The sequence below is a fragment of the Protopterus annectens genome, chromosome 5.part0, assembly GCF_019279795.1.
Source record: "Protopterus annectens isolate FY-2018-M chromosome 5.part0, PAN1.0, whole genome shotgun sequence".
NCBI lineage: Eukaryota > Metazoa > Chordata > Ceratodontiformes > Protopteridae > Protopterus > Protopterus annectens.
In genome coordinates, this window is record NC_056735.1 from 829669726 (window position 1) to 829692772 (window position 23047).

The window sequence follows — 23047 nt, forward strand, 5'->3', positions numbered from 1 at the left end:
AAGGGCTTTTCATCCAGAAAAAAGGAGGTCATTGTCTCACTGTACTCATCCCTCATTGGATCCATTATAGAATGCAATGCACCGTTTGGTATGTACCTCTCAAGAGATCTGCAACAACTGGAAAGGCCACAGAAATACCTCACTAAAAGAATCACAGGTCTAAAGCAGATGCCTTATGCTGATAGTCTAAAAAATCTCCAGCTATACTCTGTCATATATCGCCTACTTAGAGGCAATCTCTGCTTAACATACAAGGCCATGTCAAACCCAGAGCTGTTGGACATGCCACACTTAAAGAAATTCCAATCCACCAGAGCCACATGCTCCAAGGATCTAAACCTTGTCATCACAATGAACAAAACATGCTGGAGGAATAGGTTCCTGACCCATAGACTCCCCAGATTCTGGAAGAGACTACCCATACATGTCAAGCAGAGTTCCCCTTTGGCCTTCTTCAAAATGAACCTTGATGATTAGATGGGAGATAGTAAATTCACCCCAGGGATCACGTCAGTCACCCTGCTAGACAGGGGTCCAGGAAAGCAAATAATGTGGGAAGAAATAGCCAATGGATTGTTATGGCTAGGCTTGTATAGGCCCTAGGGCCGATAGCCTAGTACCAACCTATGAACCTATGATGCTTTCACTGATATTAAGATTAAGCCATGTTTCAGTAAACACAAATAGATTTCTGTTTCTCACCTTTTTTTGCGAAGAGAGTTCCAGTCTTAAGTAATTCATCTTGCTTTCATATGAGTGTACATTTGCCGGCAGAAAAGAAGGCAATGCAGGCCTGTGAGGGTTAAATTTTAATCTGGTTGAAATTCCTGCTCTGGTGCATCTTTTTCTTGATCTGCTGTATCTTTTCCTTTTTAAGTGTCTTCCAGGAGCCATTAACATATGATTTGCCAAATGTTTACATTCCTGTCCATGATCCAGTAAAATACCAGCAGAAGGATTTCCTGTAGTATGTTTGGATTTACAGGCCTCTCTGTAAACAATTGATCAAACAAGCAGCACTGTGAGATTTTAGATCCAATTTCTAACAGTTCCACTACATTGTAGCTCAATCTAGCTTCATTTCCTTCCTCTGTAGCTGATTTTCCTGAAATTTCTGATGGAAAAGAAGACAAATAATGCCCTTTCCTGTTGGGATCCAAAGCAGCCACTGCCACATAGGCCGCCACCATTGTTTTTGTTTTTTAACAAAAAAAAAAAAAAAATGGCTGCACCTCTATCACTGGATGGAAAATTAGAAATTTACCCTTGGCCTGGCCCCATGTCTCTGATGGACAGACTTTGACAGTAAGTAAATTAATCCTGAACTAACATACATCCACACACACAACCCTTAACTATCTGCTTACTAACATACACCACCAACTAGGAGTCCGGGTAACTGTGGAACAAAACTTGGTTGGGTTACATGGGTATGCTTGTAAGGATCCTAGTGGTCTTTAGCCTAGTATGAAACTATGAGCTTATGAACTTGAAATTAACAGACTTTCCCAAAATTGCTATATTCTGCTGATAACTACTCCTCATGTACTCCTATCCTGTGCCTGTCTCCTCCTAACTTTTCCATCCATATGCTGCATTCTGGATTCCTGTTGTTCTCCAACTTCTACCCTACTCTTCCCTTAATTGGCTGATTAGCTAAGCCACTAGCCTCCCTAACTTCCATGCTCTTTCATGTAGTAGTCTTCAAAGGGATAGCGAATCTGTCATCATTATTGATGACATATGTGGCTGTACTCTTTTTTGCTCTGGGCCTTTTGCTTTCCTGTCAATCCTGTTAGGCTTTACAGTAGACTTAGTTCATCTTGCACTATGTGTGTGTGTGTGTGTGTGTGTGTGTGTGTGTGTGTGTGTGTGTGTGTGGATGTGTGTGGTGTGGGTGTGTTTGCGCTTGTTTTTTTTTTTTTTTTTGCATTTCATTTGAGGGTTTGCACTTTTAATTCATCATTACTGAAAAAAAGTCATTATAATATTGTAACATTTCATTAAGAAGTAATGTTTGTTTATATTATTTTCTCAGCTAGAAACCATGTATGAAAGGAAAGTCAAAGAACAAATTTCCTTATGAGACTTGCAGATATTCTCTAAATCTATTAAAATAACAACTACTGTTTCTCCACATATGAGGAGTGGTCTTTTTGATTATTCATGGCATATACCTGATATAGTAAATATTAGATAACGAGGGCTCTGTGAATTCACAGAATTGTTGTTGTTTTCATGTCCTGCTCCCCGAGACACAGATTAATCGATTAAAAGTTATATACACAGATTTAATCACAATGGTACCTCTACACTCACTCAATCAACAGTCAAAATAATATACCAGAGAAAACCGAGGACTTGTAAAATAGTTTACAATATAATTTCATCTGGCTATGTTTCACAGTGAGGTTCATTACACTTTTTTTTGAAGATACTGTTACAGACTTTTTTTGTGAGTTGTTAATCATGCTTGTAACTAAAAAACATTTCCTTAATATACGTGGTCTTTTCAGTTGTACAGGCACTGTGTTCCTATAATAATGGAGGATGTGACCAGTTTTGCAGAATATTTTCTGGTACAGTTGAATGCTCATGTGTACAAGGATACATACTTCAACCTAACAAAAGAAGCTGTAAAGCTAACGGTAAGTATCAAACATTATCGTTACTGTTTGCGTTAACATTTTGCAGATTACATTTTCAAAATAATTACAGACTGCTAATGCACATACTGTGTTAGATCTTTCTTTGTTTTATTTTACTTTTTACTTTCTGAAAATTACTGAAAAGAAAGTTACGTGATACAGACAACTCAGACTCTATAAACAGTGACGAGCAACTTTCAGAAGAGACATTGATGGACATTCAAAACAGACTACTACAATACATTAAATCGTGTGATGAGTGGCGACATCCAGAGAATGAACAAATCACAGTCAGTCACGATAGTGCTAGGATGAAAAATAGCATGCTATGTATTGTATGCAAATGAATACATAATGACAGGCAAGCGTCGGCATGCTAATGAGAGCTGCTGCATATGCAAATGAACAAAGCAAACATGGTGTCATAAATCAGAACTGCATACAACTTGTGCGATTATGATGTTCATCTAGGGTTGCCACCTGTCCATCTTCGCAAGAGATAGTCCCTCCTTGGGCAGTTGTATCCTGTGGAAAAAACTAAAAAAAAATTCAAATGTCCTGAGATTTTAGGACAAAAATATTTCCTAAGTTTTCTTTAATGTTCTTTTGTTTCTGAAAGAGCAAAGCAATCTAAATGCTCCAAGAAAAGTTTTTATTTTGGCAAAAAATGTGAAGTTCTGTCCTTTGCACTAGTCATGGGTATGTTTTTCCTACAGAATCTCATGTTTCTACAAAAAGGATACCCCACACTTTGGGCATTTGAAATGGTGGCAACCCAATTTTTAAGTTCTCTGTACACCAGCATTTCTAGTTCAACAGGTATATCACTTACTCTAAGATGCTAGAACTAGTAACATGTGTTTATTGCTACTTTGAGAGCCATTATCCGTGATACTGGGTACTGCTGCCCAGCTCCTCATAGAAGGGTCTGGCAGCAGCTGATGTACCATTACCTACATGACAGTGACATATTTGACAACTATAATGTGGACAGAGAGATCATATGGAAATGGTTGACTAGTACCCTCATCACATGGGATTAAGGGGTGATGTATAGAATGCCTATCTCATTAGACAACACGGTTTGTTTAGTATTAACCATTCTTGCTATGGAGACCTTTCAGCATCCATCTGAAGACACGTTAGAGGAGTTTTGAAGGCATCATCCTGGCAACTCCTATTGTATTTCCTACATGTGATACTGATGCATGCAGTGGGACAGATGTGATTCTCACAGACAACAGTGGGGAGAACCACAACTGTGCCAGCATTCTGTGACACAGCCTGTTTTCCTAAGGATCACTGAGTGTACTAACATTGACCTAAAGGTCCATTTACTCGAGTTAGCGTTTGATACATCAACAGGAAGGTTTTCCACCTCATCTTTTGTCAGACAGTGTGGTTATACATTATATGGTCTTAAATATAACATGTCTATCCATCATCCAGGGAGTTCCCATGATTCTCACATCTAGTACATGTATGCCATGTACAAACATTATATATGGGGGCACTTTCCACAAGGTCGTCAAGTTGAAAGGTGATTACACTGCCATAAATACGGACCCTGAATGTGTTGTAACATGATTCTAGTTAACAGAGAGATCAAACTGGTGTTTCTGTTGTGTGTTACAGCAATACTGTATATGCCTTAGAGTCATGTCTGATGATCTCAATCTGTGGTTTCAAGGGAGAGGCAGAAATGGAATAACAAACCCACTGGTGTAGACTAAGGACATCACTAAACTTTGGTTTGAGTGCTGAAGTCCACCTGCTGCTTGGATGCATCTGGAAGTGCACTGCAGTAAGATCCAAAACATGCATCAACATATCTGTGTAACATCCCATGCTAGACAGTATGGTACTATGAAAACCATTATCTCAAGGAAAAACAATAGCACAGGATGATTCACCTGTGCCACCAGCTAAAGAGGAGACAGGCGAAGAGTTGCAGAAGGACATGTTTGCAGCAGCCTTCATAACAGTCAGGTGAGGATGCCATATGTAAAGAAGGGGTATCCTGTACAGAGCAATATACCATGAAGACAAACACATAGAAAAAGTGATGCTAGTACCAACACATCAAGATTATGTAGTATGGATTGGCCAAGATAGGTATAGGACATTACCTGGACAGGAATGAGACATCACAATTTGCACAGGTGGTGATATAAAGGCACGAGAAAATAGTGTTAATATAGTTAGAAGGGTCATGGTTGGTGCCTATGGTAAGCCTGAATATGTCTAGAGAGTTGTGAGGTATCAGAGATCACGTCCTTACTTAATATTGTGGAGTTTGCACAGGTAGAATGTTGTTTTGGTTTACCATCCATTCCAGTAGTGTCAGATCTGGAAGCGTGTATTGTAATGAGTGACCATAGCATGGTGTGTGTGTGTGTGTGTGTGTGTGTGTGTGTGTGTGTGTGTGTTTATGAATTTCACTGTGGCCTCTGTTGCATGGCAGTGGTAGAAGTGTGGCAACCATAATGCCTTAACTAGCAAGGGGCACATTCTAATGGATCACTGAACATGATGCCTGGTATGGTGGATCCACAGTGGAGTTGGATGTATGCCATCCACTTCTATATGATCATTGATGGTCAGGGTTTGAGGTGACTGTCAAGCCAAATAAGTGCTGTCTGTATTCACATCATTGTCCATTACCAGGGTGGAGACAACAATGAAGGTAGGTGACTGTCACCCACATCCACATGATTGTTCATGTCCATGGCAGAAGAAACAGTGAAGGCAGATGAGTGCCATCCACATCCACGTTATTCTCCTCAGCCATGGGGAGGATGCAGTAGTGTCATGAATATCATCCACATCCACGTGATCATCCATGGCAATGGGAATATATCATGTAGCTACTTACAAATGTCAGACAGTAGGCACACTTCCCAGCATTGTGTAACATGGCCATAGAAGGTTATGCTACAAATGTGTGTTACATGTGCTCATAAACTGTGCGGTTAATGTGACAATGGAATATATTTGCTGGAATGTCCCCAATTTATTAGATTGTGGGAAAATTTAAAAAAAATATGAATGGTTAAAGGCTTATTAAGAAATTAATATAGAAAAGATAGCTTATGTTTTTTGTGGGAAAAGTGAGGACAGTCAGCAAGGTAAAATATGACATTCATATTGTACAGAATATTTGGCAGGCAAGAACAAAATACATTTTCAGTAAAAAAATGGGGTTCATATGAAGTTATAAGATTAATAAGATTTTGGTTGTAGCAAAAAGAGCAGGGTGAATCTGAGTTAGGAAGGAAAATATGTATTGCATAACTTCTAATTTATCACTTTAGAAAGTTTGCTATTAATTTTTAATCTGAATTTTTTTTCCTTTCTTTCAAATCTCAGATTTATAATGCTGTAAGTGTGCAGTTTTGTAAACAAGGGACTTGTACTGTTTTTTTTTAGTAAGTGCCATGGAATCTTTTACATCCATCTGAGCTAACTCCATCTCAAGCAGATGGGGCCTCAATTTTATATCTCATCCAAAGTCTTGTGTGACATCATTGGCAGCTGATGGATATGTATGCACATCTAGTGTTCTGTCCACTAAGGTTATGTACAGACTGTAAACCACAAACTCACTCTTTGAGACCCAAATAAGGGTATGAGAACCACACAAATAAGAGTTCCAAAGGATAGATCCAAAAGATGACAGTTTCCAAACAAAACACCAAAATTCCGTTGTAAGACTGAAGTATTTAATAACGCTTCCAAATACATACGTTTTCGAACACCTTCCTCAGAACATACATTCACTTACTTTATTGCTGTATTTATACACCACATAATTGAATAATAGATGATCATTAGAATTAATTAACTCATTAAACATGATCTGCAATAGTGTTTTGTTTGAAAAGCATTTATTAATACTAAATAATTATGATATAAAATAAAACATAATAAGAAATAGTATATTTGATTAAAATGTATAAAAATGATTTGAAATTGATATTGTATACTTTAATAAAACCTATTATAAGAATATATTTATATATTTAATTACTACAATAGTTGAAAATTGTTAAAAAATGTTAAAAAATCTCCAACACCATCTAGTGGACAAACATCAAAATCACACACTCATAATTTGGCAGCTCTCAGTTTTAATACTGGAGCTAGTGATATCATGTCGTTCAAACCAGGTTCCCTGACAACATCCAAAACAATTTGCCAGTACAGTTCCCTATATTCAAGTTTTGTTTCCCACATGCCACCCCTGATTTCTTTGGGCACTATTTCAATGACAAAAAAATAAAAGATGGAATTCTCACATTTTTGGGAATGTCTATATAAGGCATTATTAATATTTCCCTTCCTCATTACTATTATGAAATGAGGAAGGGAAATATTAATAATGCCTTATATAGACATTCCCAAAAATGTGAGAATTCCATCTTTTATTTTTTTGTCATTGAAATAGTGCCCAAAGAAATCAGGGGCATGAAACAAAACTTGAATATAGGAACTGTACTGGCAAATTGTTTTGATGTTGTCAGGAACCTGGTTTGAACGACATGATATCACTAGCTCCAGTATTAAACTGAGAGCTGCCAAATTATGAGTGTGTGATTTTGATGTTTGTCCACTAGATGGTGTTGAGATTTTTAACATTTTTTAACAATTTTCAACTATTGTAGTAATTAAATATATAAATATATTCTTATAATAGGTTTTATTAAAGTATACAATATCAATTTCAAATCATTTTTATACATTTTAATCAAATATACTATTTCTTATTATGTTTTATTTTATATCATAATTATTTAGTATTAATAAATGCTTTTCAAACAAAACACTATTGCAGATCATGTTTAATGAGTTAATTAATTCTAATGATCATCTATTATTCAATTATGTGGTGTATAAATACAGCAATAAAGTAAGTGAATGTATGTTCTGAGGAAGGTGTTCGAAAACGTATGTATTTGGAAGCGTTATTAAATACTTCAGTCTTACAATGGAATTTTGGTGTTTTGTTTGGAAACTGTCATCTTTTGGATCTATCCTTTGGAACTCTTATTTGTGTGGTTCTCATACCCTTATTTGGGTCTCAAAGAGTGAGTTTGTGGTTTACAGTATTGTGTTTTCACTCTTTACCATCTTACGTTGTTTTTATGTACAGACTGACATATAGTCATTTATCAGATCATGTATTATGTTGAATAGATTTGAATGCCTCAGCAAGGACTAGATGAGTAGCTTGGGGCATCTCCCCTTCATCAAATGCTGCTCTTCATTCCTCAAAAATGTCACAAAATTCAAAAGACAAGATGCCTCCTTAACAAATATATATGCGGTTTCAAATCTAACAAAGGTAGGTCCTCTGTTCCATTCTAGATACGATAAATTATGCTTCTATCCATTGCATTGAATAGCAATCAAGCTTAAATGTTTGTAATTACACAGGTACGATGTGACCTCACATTTTAAACCAGTATCACTTCGACTTGGCAACCTAAGTCAGAGAAAAGTCTAATCTGTGACATTTTATTGAACATGATTGACAGGGAAGTATGTGTGATAATTCTATACATGAGACCACCAGGTATGTTTCTTTGCCCCAAAGAACATTAGTATGTAATTTTATTTTCTTTGGCAGTTATCATATTTGCAATTATATCAAGGATGCATACTATGTGTCTAGGGCATTCTGAGATTTTTTTTTTTCTTTTTGTGAAGTTTTCTCTATTTCTGAAATGCATTTGGTATGCTCTGCGGTTAGGTCAACATTTCATTATTATTGTTTAATAACATGATGGTCTTTTGTACAGTGGAGTTGAGTCCTAACTACAAGCTAAGACATGGTAGCATATTTAACTGACTGCTTTTAATATTCTGCTGGAAGGGTAAGACAGATTGCCAGCTTGTCTATCTTGGGAGATTGAAGTGATTCTCTTGAACATGTATAACACAGCTCGGGTGAACATAACTGAGAATGGTCTGTAAGATTGGCCACAAAGAAATAATATAGTATGGAGCAGGACTGTGGGTAGGGTAAAACAAACAAAAAAAAGTCATATCCCAGAATAAAAGCTCAACTCTCACATCAACTGATAATATGACTATGGCCAGACAATGACTGAATGGGAGAGAGAAATGTGCATGAGCAGGGAAACCAGAAATATTAATAAACAAAAGTTCCATTCACAACGTTTCCCTTTGATTTTCCAGATTTAATTAATTACCTTAGTACTGCTTTCAACTTCGATAATCAAGCTAAGTTTGCAGTCTAATCTAGAGGATGTTAAAATGTGTTAATAGATTCTGTGCTTTACATAATCAAAACTTGTTTTATTGTGAAAGGTAGCTTTTATTTCATAATGTGCTAAAATTCTTCAAATGACTCTGGTATGCCAGAGACTTCACTTTTTAATACCTTAACATTGATTAGAAGGATGGTCATGGAAAACAGGCAAATGACATACACATTTTAAATATATGGTTTCTGAATGTTTTGGCCATTTTGCTCATCAGCAAAGCAGAAGTAGACAGCTTTGGCCATTGCCTGAAAATCATCATCTTCTTTTGGCTGTTCCCGTTAGGGGTTGCCACAGTGGATCATCTGTTTCTATTTCTTCCTGTCCTCTGCATCTTGCTCTGTCACACCAACCACCTGCATGTCCCCTCTCACCACATCCATAAACCTTATCTTAGACCTTCCTCTTTTCCTGTTACCTGGTAGCTTCATCCATAGCATATTTTTCCCAATGTATTCAGCATCCCTCCTCAGCACATGTCCAAACCAACGTAATCTTGCCTCTCTGAATTTGTCTCCAAACCTTCCAACCTGGGCTGACCCTCTAATATACTTATTCTTAATCCTGTCCACCCTCGTCACACCCAGTGCAAATCTTAACATCTTTAACTCTGCCACATCCAGCTCTGACTCCTGCCTTTTCATCAATGCCACCGTCTCCAACCCATATAACATAGCTGGTCTCACTACCCTCTTGTAGACCTTCCCTTTCACTCTTACTGGTACCCGTCTGTCACAAATCACTCCTGACACTATTCTCCACCCTGTCTGTACTCTCTTCTTCACCTCTCTTCCACACTCACCATTACTCTGAACTGTTGATTCCAAGTACTTAAACTCATCCACCTTTACCAACTCTACTCCCTGCATCCTCACTATTCCTCTATCCTCCCTCACATTTACACACATATATTCTGTTTTAGCCCTGATGACCTTCATTCCTCTCCTCTCCTCTCTAAAGCATATCTCCACCTCTCCAGGGTCTCCTCAACCTGGTCCCTACTCTCACTACATATCACAATGTCATCTGCAAACATCATAGCCCACGGTGCCACCTGTCTGATCTCATCTGTCAACCTGTCCATCACCACTGCAAATAAGAAAGGGATCAGAGCTGATCCTTGATGTAAGCCCACCTCCACTTTAAACATATCTGTCACAACCACCGCTGCCCACACCAATGTCACACTACCCTTGTACATAACCTGTACCACTTTTACATACTTCTCTGCCACTCCCAACTTCCTCATACAATACCACAACTCCTCTCTAGGCACCCTGACATATGCTTTCTCTAAGTCCACAAAGACACAATGCAACTCCTTCTCACCTTCTCTGTATTTCTCCAACAACACTCTCAGAGAAAACATTACATCTGTAGTGCTCTTTCCTGGCATGAAACCATACTGCTGATCACTAATCATCACCTCCCTTCTTAACCTAGCTTCCACTACTCTTTCCCATAACTTCAAGCTGTGACTGATCAATTTTATCCCTCTGTAGTTACTGCAGCTCTGCACATCACCCTTATTCTTAAAGATAGGTACCAAAACACTTTTTCTCCACTCCTCAGGCATCCTCTGACTTTCCAAAATTTCATTAAACAATCTGGTTAAAAATTCCACTGCAATTTCAGCTAAGCACCTCCATGCTTCCACTGGTATGTCATCTGGACCAACAGCCTTTCCATTCTTCATCCTCTTCATAGCTGTCCTTACTTCCTCCTTGCTAATCTTTTTCACTTTGTGATTCACTATCCCCACATTATCCAACCTTCTTTCTCTCTCATTCTCTTCATTCATCAGCCCTTCAAAGTACTCTTTCTGTCTACACAACACACTCTCCTCACTAGTGAGTACGTTTCCCTCACTATCCTTTATCACCCTTACCTGCTACACATCTTTCCCAGCTCTGTCCCTCTGTCTAGCCAATCGGTACAGGTCCTTTTCTCCCTCGTTAATGTCCAGTCTCTCATACAACTCTCCATATGCCTTACCTTAGCCTTCGCCACCTCTCTCTTTACCATGCGTCTCATCTTCTTATACTGATGTCTACTTTCTTCATCTCTTTGACAATCCCACTTCTTCTTCGCCACCCTCTTCCTCTGTATACTCTCCTGTACTTCCTCATTCCACTACCAGGTCTCCTTGTCCTCCTTCCTCTGTCCAGATGTCATACCAAGCAACTTTCTAGCAGTCTCCCTTACTAGCTGTGCTGTAGTTATCGAGCTATTCGTTAACTCTTCACTGCCTCCCAGTGCCTGTCTTAACTTTTCCCTGAACTCCACCTCACAATCACCCTTTTTTAACTTCCACCATTTAATCCTTGGCACTGCTTTCACACTCCTCCTCCTCTTCTTGATCACCAACGTCATCCTACAGACCACCATTCTATGCTGCTTAACTACACTTTCTCCGGTCACCACTTTACAGTCTCCAGTCTCCTTCAGACTGGCCCTCCTACATAGGATATAATCCACCTGTGTGCATCCTCTACACCTGGCTTTACTTCCCTTACATCTGGTCTCTTGCACGCACAATATATCAACCTTCCTTCTCTCCATCATATCAACTAGCTCTCTCCCTATACAAGTCATACTGCCAACATATGGGTTCACTATCTAATCTCAAAATACCGAAATCCCGAATTTCAGTATTTTGAAATTACATAGCTGAAACCTTCAAATTCTGAAAACCCATAACCGCGAAATTCAAAATCCCTAACCTACACTACACATAGAGCACACACATACACATACACACAACTTCCCCCCACAAGCACACAGACAATCCTAGACTACATATAAGCAGGGGGGCAAGCCCGCATGCACCCCTATGTGGGGGGATGTGCCCCCCACACACCCCTACTTATATATATATACTAACACCGAGATCGCACAATCAGACACAGAAAGGTAACTCACACCCACACATTTTACAGTCACAACACACACTGGCATACACTAAAGCCCCTAACCAACACACTTACACATACAGACATACCCGAACTAACACCTAACCATTCACACACCGCAACACCAGAAGCGCTAATTCAAAATCTCTGTACTTCGGGATTTTGAATTTCGTGCTTCTGAGGTTTCGGGATTTCAAGGTTTCGGTTATATAATTTCGAAATACTGAAATTCGGGATTTCAGTATTTCAAAATTATGAACGGAATCCACACACATATATATATATATATATATATATATATATATATATAGGTATACTTTGTTTCATTGAAAGCTCATTTCAATTAATTTTAATTCACCCTGACCAAATTGCCGAAAGCTCAAATTACTGAACTCATTTCACATAATCTCATTTCACTAAAGTGAAGTTTGGCACTGTATAGAGTACTGTAAGGCAAGTAAAAGGTATATGCCCTTTTCCCTACACATATATGTGTGTGTGTGTGTTTGTGTGTGTGTGTGTGTGTGTGTGTGTGTGTGTGTGTGTCTATTTGTTTTGGGTGAGCGGAAGACATAAATGTTCTCTGTAGTTTTGTAAGAACTGGAGTTTTATGCTATAATATCCAGAAGGGATGTCATTGGAAATATTTACAAGTAGAATACGGACTATCTTGGGACATATGCATTTGAAGTGGAAGAGGAGGATGAATGGTGATGGGGTGGACAATGCATGATCCATGGGAGGTGTGGAGTTTATTGGTGGGACACTGCTAAATTCTTTAAGGAATTCTGCTAGAAAAGGTTTTGTTGTACCAGATTGGATAGTGTTTTCAGACAGGATGCCATAAGGAATTGTTTTCCTGTAATAAGGTTAAATTCTTTTCACGAGTGTTTAGGAGAATGTAAGAGGGTAATTTGCATATCCATTTGATGATTTTCTTTGTGCTTTCTGATTAATTTCTTTGCTAGGATAAATAAGGCTGTACAGGAGATGTCTTTGTCAGTTGTGGGGGTTGTTTCCATTTTTGCCATGCTTCATCCCTTAGACTTAAAATATGTTTGAATTTAGTGGGTACCCATTTAGTTTTTGTGGGTTTATACAGCCTGTGGATTAGAGGGAAGAATTTGCCTTGCAGCTGGAGTAGAAACCTGGTAGGGCTTGCAGTTGTTATATTACAATGATGTAAGGAAAGTATATGGTTCCATTTGTGGGTTATGAGGAAAGGTCCTGGGTTTGTTAATATTAGTGCTACTCTGGTTTTTGATGTTTTTTAATATAGGTGATGGTTGACAATTGTAAAGGTCATTGGATAATTGCAAAGGTTATGGGGTAGTCGTTTATTGATGATGGATAAAATCTTATGTTTCAGATGGAATTTGGTATATCTGTAAAAATCAGTTTGAAAGTGGAGTGTTCAGAGGATCTGAGGTTAGGTCTTATTGGTTCTTTTATGTGTTGAAGGAGACTTAGGTCTGCTACTAAATTCCCCATGTCAGATGAATATAGGCCAAGATAGTTAAGATGCAAGTCACAGAGAATGATTGCTCTTACTTTTGGGACAGTTATTAAGGATGTTAGTGATGAATGATTTGAATTTATTTATGGAAGAAAGACATTGCAGATAGACTGCAACAATAAATAGTTGTTTGCCATTGTCAGTCGGAAATTTTAGGAGAATCTACTTAAGACCAAAGTATGAGTAGGAGTGTCCTTGAGCAATGAATTTTAGGTTTAGGTTATGAATATGAATAAGTTACAAATTTTAAAATACAAAAAATGAACCCTTAATGACATAACAAATGTTTCAGTTATGTGTTTTCTGAAAGTCCCTGACTTTTGAGTTTAGGGTTTAGGGCATACGGCAGTGAAGTCTTTTGTTTGTCAAGGTCTTTATGATATTTTTCCTATGACCTTTTACATGTTGCTTTGCTCGTGGTCAGCACATTTTGCAGTCACACTAATGTTATGGCCATAAGGATTTCTTTAAACATTAGTATTTTCAGGCAAGTAGGGAAAAGGTGGAGGAGACCCTAGAGAGATGGAGATATGCTGTAGAGAGAAGAGGAATGAAGGTCAGCAGGATTAAGACAGAATGTATGTGTGTGAATGAGAGGGAGGATAGAGGGATGGTGAGCATGCAAAGAGTAGAGGTGGTGAAGGAGGATGAGTTTAAATACTTGGGATCAGTAGTTCAGAGTAATGGTGAGTTTGGAAGAGAGGTGAAGAAGAGAGTACAGGCATACCTTTTCTTCAAAAACTTATTATTATTTATTATATGTAATAAGGAGATTATATTCATTGCCAAAGGTTTGTAATTTAACACTTCACTTGCTTTACAACATGACCAATACACTTTAAGGGATTATTGTAATATTTCTATGATTCTTATTCTAAAGAGTTTCAGACTATTACACAGCAAAGTTGTTCGCTTGTCAGGGTCTTTCTGATTTTTTTTTTTTTTGTGCAGTTTTGCTGTGCATCTTTTTACTTGTTATAACATTTCTCATATGTGACCTTAGTACCATTGTCAATCACTATGTTGTCTAGCTGATCATATAGTTTCATAGGTACTTATCAGAATACTGATTTGTGAGGATGTTTAGAAGCCTACCTGTATATTCCCATGTAGTTTTTAGCCCTTATATTTTAAGTACAAATAACTGAGACAAACAGAATATTTACAGAACATTTACATGTTTCCCCTATCCATGAGGGACAAGGGCATTAAACCACGGATGACTTTATGGTTACCAATCTATTCATCCAGATTACTTTAAAATAGTATAAGAGAAATACATTGCTTTATGTGGAACAATAAATTCCAAAGAAGTGGTATTCTCTGTGACACATATCTCTCACTTTGATATGTTCTATTTATGTTGCAAAAGTAATTTAGATCACATGCGCAGGTGTTTATGCTGCCCACTGGACTTGTTAATGTGCAGCATGTCTGACAGGATAGGATCTGCTGAAGCTCTGTATACAAAGCAGGGATCATCTCACATTAGGCTACATGATACTGAGAAGCAGGACAAGGATTTTAGATGAACTGCATAGTTTTTATGATACAGGATTTTTTTTTTTTTTTTTTTGTTAGTAAGACATAGCTGTAGGCATTCAGGTTGCTTTAAATATTTGCACAAGTACTTATTAAAGAACAGAATAGAGGTGACTGATTACATCATGGACCTGGAAACTATACCCTTAGTAATAAGTTGTGCAATGAAAAACATTTCTTACAAGAGTGGATACATGAAGATTGAAGGAAAGTTCATTTTCTGCATAGGTTCCCAGGCATACCTCTCAACTGTACAGATTTTCTCAGAATGTCCAGATTTTGGCCTCATATTTTTGGAGCATTTTTCATAAAATTGTTGTTTTCTGGCAAATTAGTGGTAAATCATTAAATATGGAAGTTAGAAAATAATGACAGACATTTGAGTTTCAAACTTAATATCCTTCAGAAAATTCACATTGATGCAAAACCTGTTATCCTGCCAACTTTTTAAGTTTGTAAGAGCAATATTTAAAAATTATCCCTATTTTTGAGCCTTTGTCCCACTTTTATTCATGGCTTTGTCCAGATTTCTTGCTCTAAGAGGTTGAGAGATATGTTTCCAGATCCATACCCATGTGTGTTGTCAATATGGCAGTGACAGGGGACTTCTTGTTTATTGAAGGATAATATTTTACACTTTATGGCATTCAGCTTTTGTCTCTGGTTTTGACACTAAATAGTGTTTGGAAAAGGCCATCTTGCTGGATCCTGGTGCCCCATGGGGAATTTATAATGGCACCAACTTTACAGTCATCTGCAAACTTGATCAAACATAAACACTTAATAGTAATTTTGCTCTCTGAGAAGTAAATGGCAAAGAGTATATGGAGGAAGTAGAACAGTTCTCAATTTTCTGTGTTCTATTTTAGAGCCAATTTTCTATTCAGTGAGTTACACAGGGACTTATATTTAACTAAAATAGTTTATCTATGATATCTACGTGTCAGATTATATTGAAAGCCTTTGCAAGGTCTGGGTATACAGTGTGTGTTCTGATTGATTTTTTCTTTAACCTCTTCAAAGAAATTAACCAACTTAAGTAGGGAGGATCAGCATTTAACAAATACTAACTAGTCTGGGTCAAGGGTTTGTAGGTTACCCATGTCGTTATTCATTAATCACACAGTGATATTTCCATAACTTTACATATCAATCTGGTCAGTATTATGGGTCTATAACTTCCTGGGTCTGGTTTCACCCATTCATTCATCACAAAGCCTGTATGGAGGCTAACAATGAATAGCTTCTTTAGAGATTCCACTGCAATGTGTTTTAGGCTGGTCAGTAAGCAGCCTGGTATGTTTCCTGGCCCCATAGAAGTGGTGTTTTGGACTTGGATCATAATTTAAGGACATGCACACAGGAGAACTGAGAAGGTATTCATATGAGTATGAGATCTGGGAATTTAGTAGGAGAGAATGGGATAAAGTAAGAGCTAAGTGTATGTCATCTCGGTCTGAGTATGTGATATCATCTGCTATTCCCTCTGCCCAGTGCTGGCCATTGCTCCTAAATTTTCTAACATGCTTAAAGAAGGTTTTCTGGTTGTTCCTTGACTGATATATGCTGTTGGTTGATTTGTTCAGGGTCCAGAGTTCACCATTAAGTTTAGCAAGAGCTTTTATGCATGTGTTTCATCATGGGGGGTTATACTTGAATTTAACATTGTACTTATTTTGGAGAGGAACAAGTGAATCTATGAAACTATTCAAATCTGCATAGAATTTCACAGTAAAGAATTATGTATGAGCAGTGGGGTCATCAAATTGAAGGAATGTTGAATTTATTCAGGTCATCACTCAGTTTTAGTAGATTAGCCTTGGCATAATTTCTGAATATCAAGGCATTGGAGGATGCTTCTGACTTCAGTCTTAAGGTGAATGTGACTGATTTTTGGTCTGATTTGACCAAGAATGGAGTTACAATTGGTAGGGTGCACAGTTGTCCACTACTGGTGAGAACCAAGTATGGAATTTTATCACACCTGGTTGTGATGATGGCTAACTGGTCCAGAGAGTATATAAAGTCCAGAAGTGTCTGAGTATACAAGCTAGAGAGTTTATATGTCTCCCAGTTAGATGAAGGGTAGCTGAAGTCCCCTAACAGAATGGAGTTTAGCAGAACTTATGCACTTAGAGTGACATAGAGAATGCCCTATTGTTAGCCATGATAGTACACAAAAATCACAAAAATTGATACTCCAAAAAGAGCCATTAAGACAATAGAGTGGACTATTGAGGATAAGGAAGAAATTATGTATTGTTATTATTATGCAAGAAGCCCAGCATTTCCAAACAGAGGACGGTTAATAGAGAAATTAAAGGAAAGGAAAATACTTGCACAAGAAAACTGTCAGAATCTTCAAATAAAAATCTGTGTTCATTAATACAACAGATTTATGAAAAACATTATATAGACCAAGGAGCCTCGGGTTGCTTAGAAAAAGAAGTGTGCAAGGAAGAATGAAAATATACAGAACAAAATCTCTGGATTTTAGAAAGATATAGAAAATAAATATGGGTATGGGAAAGAAAGAGAGATCTGATATGGTACAATATTTATACAAAGAAGAAAGCTAAATTAATCAATATAAAAAGCAGCCCCAAAGATATTTGAAGAGAAATGCAGGCAATGGAATCCATATATGGAAAATTTCACAATGCAAAAAATAAAATCACAAAGAGGAAATGTAGAACAAAAGACTGGTAAAAGAGAGGTTAAAAACAAAACAGAAGTTGAAGTTAAAGAATACCTGCAAAGTGAAGGATCTAGTGTAGAAAGTCTAATACGGGTTATATCACAGCATTATGGAACAACAAGCCTAAGAGTAAGGAGAAACAGTAGGATCAGGAGACATCTGAAAAAGAAATATGGACATGGGAAAGAGAAAGAGATTTAATATGGTGGAATATTTATGCAAAGGAGAAAGCAAAACTAACTAATACAAAAAGATCAGCACCAAAGATATTTGAAAAGAAATACAGGCAAATACATCTGGATATGGAAAATTTTAAAATACAAAAAATAAATAAGAAGAAAAGTAGAAAAAAGGATTCTTAATGGAGAACTTAAAGAAATACAAAGTAAGTTTATGAATTTCCTGTGAAGTGAAAGATTTAGTGTAGAAAATGTAACTTTGATAACATCACAGCAGAATAGAGCAATGGATCCCTAAAGAAGAAAAAATCAGTGGAACAGGAAACATCTGATCAGTTGCCACATGAAGATACCATGGAGCTTCCCAGAGAAAACATGTACAAAAGTTCATTTGGAGTTGAAAAGCAAGTGAAGGAACAGGAAATAGTGGCAACTTTGACACAATCGATGTTATAGAATGATTGGCCAGTGAGTCCCCACGTGAAAGAGGAATGGATGACACAGGATGAAACTGAAGAGAATATGGTACAAATAGATGCTGTGGAACTTTCTATAGAATGCCCACAGGAAATGAAGAACAAAGAATATACCCTAAGTTTAGAAGAAAATGATCTAAGAGAAGAGTTGCTTGATTTAATACAGATGGGCAGACATATTAAGATCAATGAAATAGACTACAGAAAGTCAATAAAACCAAAAAAGTTAGAAGTTTGATAAAACAAATGAACACAGTAATTAGGAATGTTCATAGAGATCCGTGAGATATGTATAAAGCAATTATAACAAGAGGTCCCACTGTTAGAAGAGTATAGAAGATGTAACAAATCAACAAAAACACTCAGAAAGATGTACGTTATAAACGCAATGCGCAGTATTAGAACAGACCAGGATCTAACGTGCACTATCACAAATAATAAATTAAAAATATCAGTACAGCCAGAAAAACTTAGAAGATATGCAGATAAATATAATGGAAAAGTACAAAATAAACAATTTATTGATTAAACAAAAATGTTTTATAGAGAAATGGGAAAGAAGGCAAAAGGAATTGAAACACCATGAAAAAGAAGAAATATATACATTTTAGATAAATATCTATGAAGATCCTGTGGGACATAACAAATATGCTAACTGGTTAGAAGTAAAAGAAAGAATAAGAAGTTCAAATGTACAAGATATGAAATGGAATAAAGCAATGACCAGAGAAATTGAAACAAAGTTAAGAAAATCGTCTAACTAGAAAACCCAGGCCCAGATACAGTACCTAACTTCTGGCTAAAAGTATTAACATCTCTAATAAGATTTAGCCATAAGTAAGAATTATTTATATGCACACCCTGAACAGACACCAGTCTGTTTAACAACAGGAAAAGCAATGCTCCTACTTAAGAGTGAACCCTCAAGCTATCCTAAAAACTATAGACCAATAACCTGTCTTCTGTCGACATATAAACCATACACTGGAAGTGAAGCTGACAGAGTTTATACTAATTTAGAAAACAACTCAATCATGGCAACAGAACAAAAGAGTAACAAAAGAAAGTCATATGGAACAATGAAACATTTGTTTTTAAATAAGGTCATAATGGATAAGTATAAAAAGGGGAAGAATATAAGTAATGCATGGATAAACTACAAAAAAGCATTTGACAGTATTCCACATTTATGGATAAAAGTGTGCTTAAAAATGTACACAATACACCCTACACTGATCAATTACATTACAGTGGACATGAAATACTGGCAAACCACTTTGCAGTTAAGCCATTGATGTAGGACAAACTATTATTCCAAGGACAAAAATTCAAAGGATGATATTTCTGGGTGACTCTCTGTCAACACTATTTTCTCTTGCCCTAAACCCATTAAGCTGTCTACTTAACAGATGAGGTCATGACTATAATACAACTCCCAGAAAACAACAAAGTGTAAATACTTTTCAGCTCCTTTTTGTAGATGATTTAAAGGAGAACCGCACCCACAGACAAAAAACATGTTTATTTCAACATGGTCTGGTGTTTTCTACAATTTACCACAACTCTGGGACTATTAACAGGTTTTTAAATATTTTTATACCTGATTTCTGAGTCTGACCACATGGGGTCTGGCATCTTGAAATAATTCTGATTGTTTAGTCTGCCCCATAATGCAGTGTTTGTCTGTAAAGAATTATGCACAATGGCACTAAATATACATAACCAACCGATATTGCTAACATCCTGACAGATAGGTTCAGTGCCAACTTTATCCCCCTCTCACCATCCAAAGGGCCCATTTTAATATTGGAAAAATACAAAGCCCTAGTAATCATGGATGAACAAGACTGCACTCTCCAAAGCCAAGAACACAGCATCCATGGGACAAGACAACATCCCAGGCTGCATACTGCACAAACTGCAGAACAAACTGGAACCCCACCTAAGAATCATGTTCAATCAAAGACTCACCTCAGGCTATGTGAATACTGTATGGTGCACAGCGACAGTTATCCCAGTCCACAAAGGCGGTGCCACCACAGACCCTGGAAACTACTGCCCCATTAGCCTGACAAGCTTGGTCTGCAAGGCCATGGCATGTATCATCTTGGAGCTTATAAACAAAGACATAGGTAACCTCCAAATCCTAGACCTCACTCAGTTTGGGTTTGCAAAAGGTAGATCATGTCTACTAAACCTGATTGATTTCTTTGAAGCAGTCACTAGAGCCATAGATGAGGGCAAGGTAGTGCACACAGCCTATCTTGGCCTTGCCAAGGCTTTTCGATACCATCCCCACTCTGGAATTATAGGTATGCTCACTAAATCGGGCATAAATTCATATGTCACAAGATGGGTGGCCAACTGGTGCACTGACAGAACCCACACAGTAAAAGTAGCCAACTCCATGTCAGACTTCAGACTAGTGACAAGTGGAGTACCACAGGGTTCGGTCCTGGGTCCTCTCCTCTTCAGCATCTACTTCTCTGAAGTGCAGGCCAACACAGAATGTCTTTGGCTAACAAAGTTCACAGATGACTGCAAACTGTGAGCCATGATAGAATCACCTAATGATGCAGACATTCTACAAAAGGGCCTCTTAGAGAAAGATGCTTGGTGTCAAAGTCATGGCCTCAAGCTTGATGCCAAGAAGTGCATTGTCATCTCCTTTGGGAAAAACTCATTACCCATGAACTACCTCATAGGCTGTAGCTCACTAAACACTGAAAGTGTGATAAGAGACCTCAGGACAAAGGTGGACAGTAGTCTCTACTTTTATAACCACATCGCCACAGTAGTCAGGAAATCCATCTATGTGGCACACTTCATCACAAAAGTGTTCTCCTCTAGAAAAAAGGAGGTCATTGTTCCTCTCTACTCATCCCTCATCAGAACCATTATAGAGTACAATGCCCTGTTTGGCATGTATCTCACAAGACACCTACAACAATCGGAAAGGCCACAGAAATACCTCACTAACAGAATTACTGGCCTCAGACAGATGCCATATGCAGACCGTCTCAAACAACTTCAGCTCTACTCCATCACATATCGCCTACTCAGAGGCAATCTCTCCTCAACATAAAAAGCTATGTCAAACCCAGAGCTGTTGGACATGCTACACTTAAAGAAATCCCAATCTCTCCAAACCACATGCTCCAGGGACCTAAACCATGTCACCATAATAAACAGAACATGCTGGAGGGATAGATTCCTATCTCAGAGACTTCCCAAACTCTGGATCAAACTACCCATTCATGTCAAACAAAAGCTCATCATTGGCCCTTTTTAAGAAAAATCTTGATGACTGGATGGGAAATAGAAAATGCACCCCAGGGATCACTTCTGTGGCACTGATTGACAGGCGCACAGGAAAATAATTTTCTTTGGTTGCAAAATCCAGGGAACCTTTTTGGCTAGGCTTATATAGGCCCCAGGGCCAATAGCCTAGTGCCTACCTATGAACCTGTCTCATGCATGCCTATTTCTTCCTAAAGCTCCTGTCACTTCAGTGATTTTACATGCATACACTGCTGTCTTTCAGTCAGTTAGTTTTAAGTAACATTTCATGCCATTCAGTGACTACTTAAAACACAGACAATGCAAATGCTACAGAACAGACTTTCAAAGTGCTTTTTACCACTGCTTCTTTTTAGAAGGCCTAAACTACAGAGTTTTGTGATGCCTGAACTGTACTACTTTGATTCATCTCCCATACCCCTTCACATCTAACTTCCCTAGCTGTCAAAGTGTTAAGGGTAATTTGAGATGTTACCACCTGTGATTGACAGCCCACAATAGGAGACTTGACTCATGTACAGTTTCCTATTCAAGTCTTTACTTTCTTTATGGGTAGGGGAAGGACCAGGGAGCTGTGACATCATAGCATGGGTGGATTTTTAGGTAGGTCATGGAGATGTCAGTTTGGTGAAGGAATTGGCCAGAAAACTACCTGTATTTATAGGTGTTGATGAGATCAATGAATTGGAGACTGCAGCAAGCTTTACCAGGGTGGGACAAAAGTTTTTTGAAAGTGACTACAGTACAGTAAGTTACTGTTCTAGTGGAAAGAAACAGTCAATTTAAAATAGTTTAAATGCTGTATTGTTGTTTATTCACAGCAGGGACAGTGAATAGGGAGAGAAAGGACAGAGAAGTTGAGCATTTATAATAGAATCCCATTGCTGTCCTTTAAAACTGTATAATTCATCAGATGAGGAACTGAATGCACAAAAGTGGTCAGAACATTTTCAGATGACATAATGATGTCATTTGATCTTGAAAAATGTGCAAAAGCAACTCTTAAAGCAGGAAAGCTGCAGCACCAAAAAAACATTAGTTTGGGACAGCAATGTGACATAAAAGAACTTGAGCAAGAGGGAATTTATAAATATTTGGGAATTGATGAAGGATCAACAACAAAACACGAACAAGTACAAATAAAACTTAGTAAGGAATATTTTAGAAAACTAAAATTTGTACTGAGAACAGCATAGATATCTAGGAACAAAGTCCAAGCTATAAAGCAATTTGCTCTTCCTGTCTTACTGTTACAGTTTTGGAGTGATTGCCTGGCCCCAAAAGCTGTCGAATCGGTTGGAAAGGAAAACAAGAAGGATGCTTCATGCTCATCAAATGATAAACCAGTGTATACCAAGGCTATATATTTTCCATTCTGAAGGAGGTATGGGCCTCCTCGAAATTGATTACATGTATAGATCTGCAATTGTGGGACTGCATACATATTTGCTGACCTCACAGGACCCAAACTTAGTGAAAGTTTTAACAT

The 23047-nt window shown here is 37.7% G+C and overlaps 1 protein-coding gene across 1 annotated transcript in view; it reads left to right on the forward strand.

Moving 5' to 3' along the window:
* Window positions 1-23047, forward strand: part of F10 (coagulation factor X) — a 539902-nt gene that overhangs the window by 301871 nt on the left and 214984 nt on the right. Inside the window, exon 6 of the mRNA XM_044072640.1 lies at window positions 2517-2648. Within this exon, the coding sequence (XP_043928575.1) occupies window positions 2517-2648 (132 nt within the window). The remainder of the gene's footprint in view (window positions 1-2516; window positions 2649-23047) is intronic.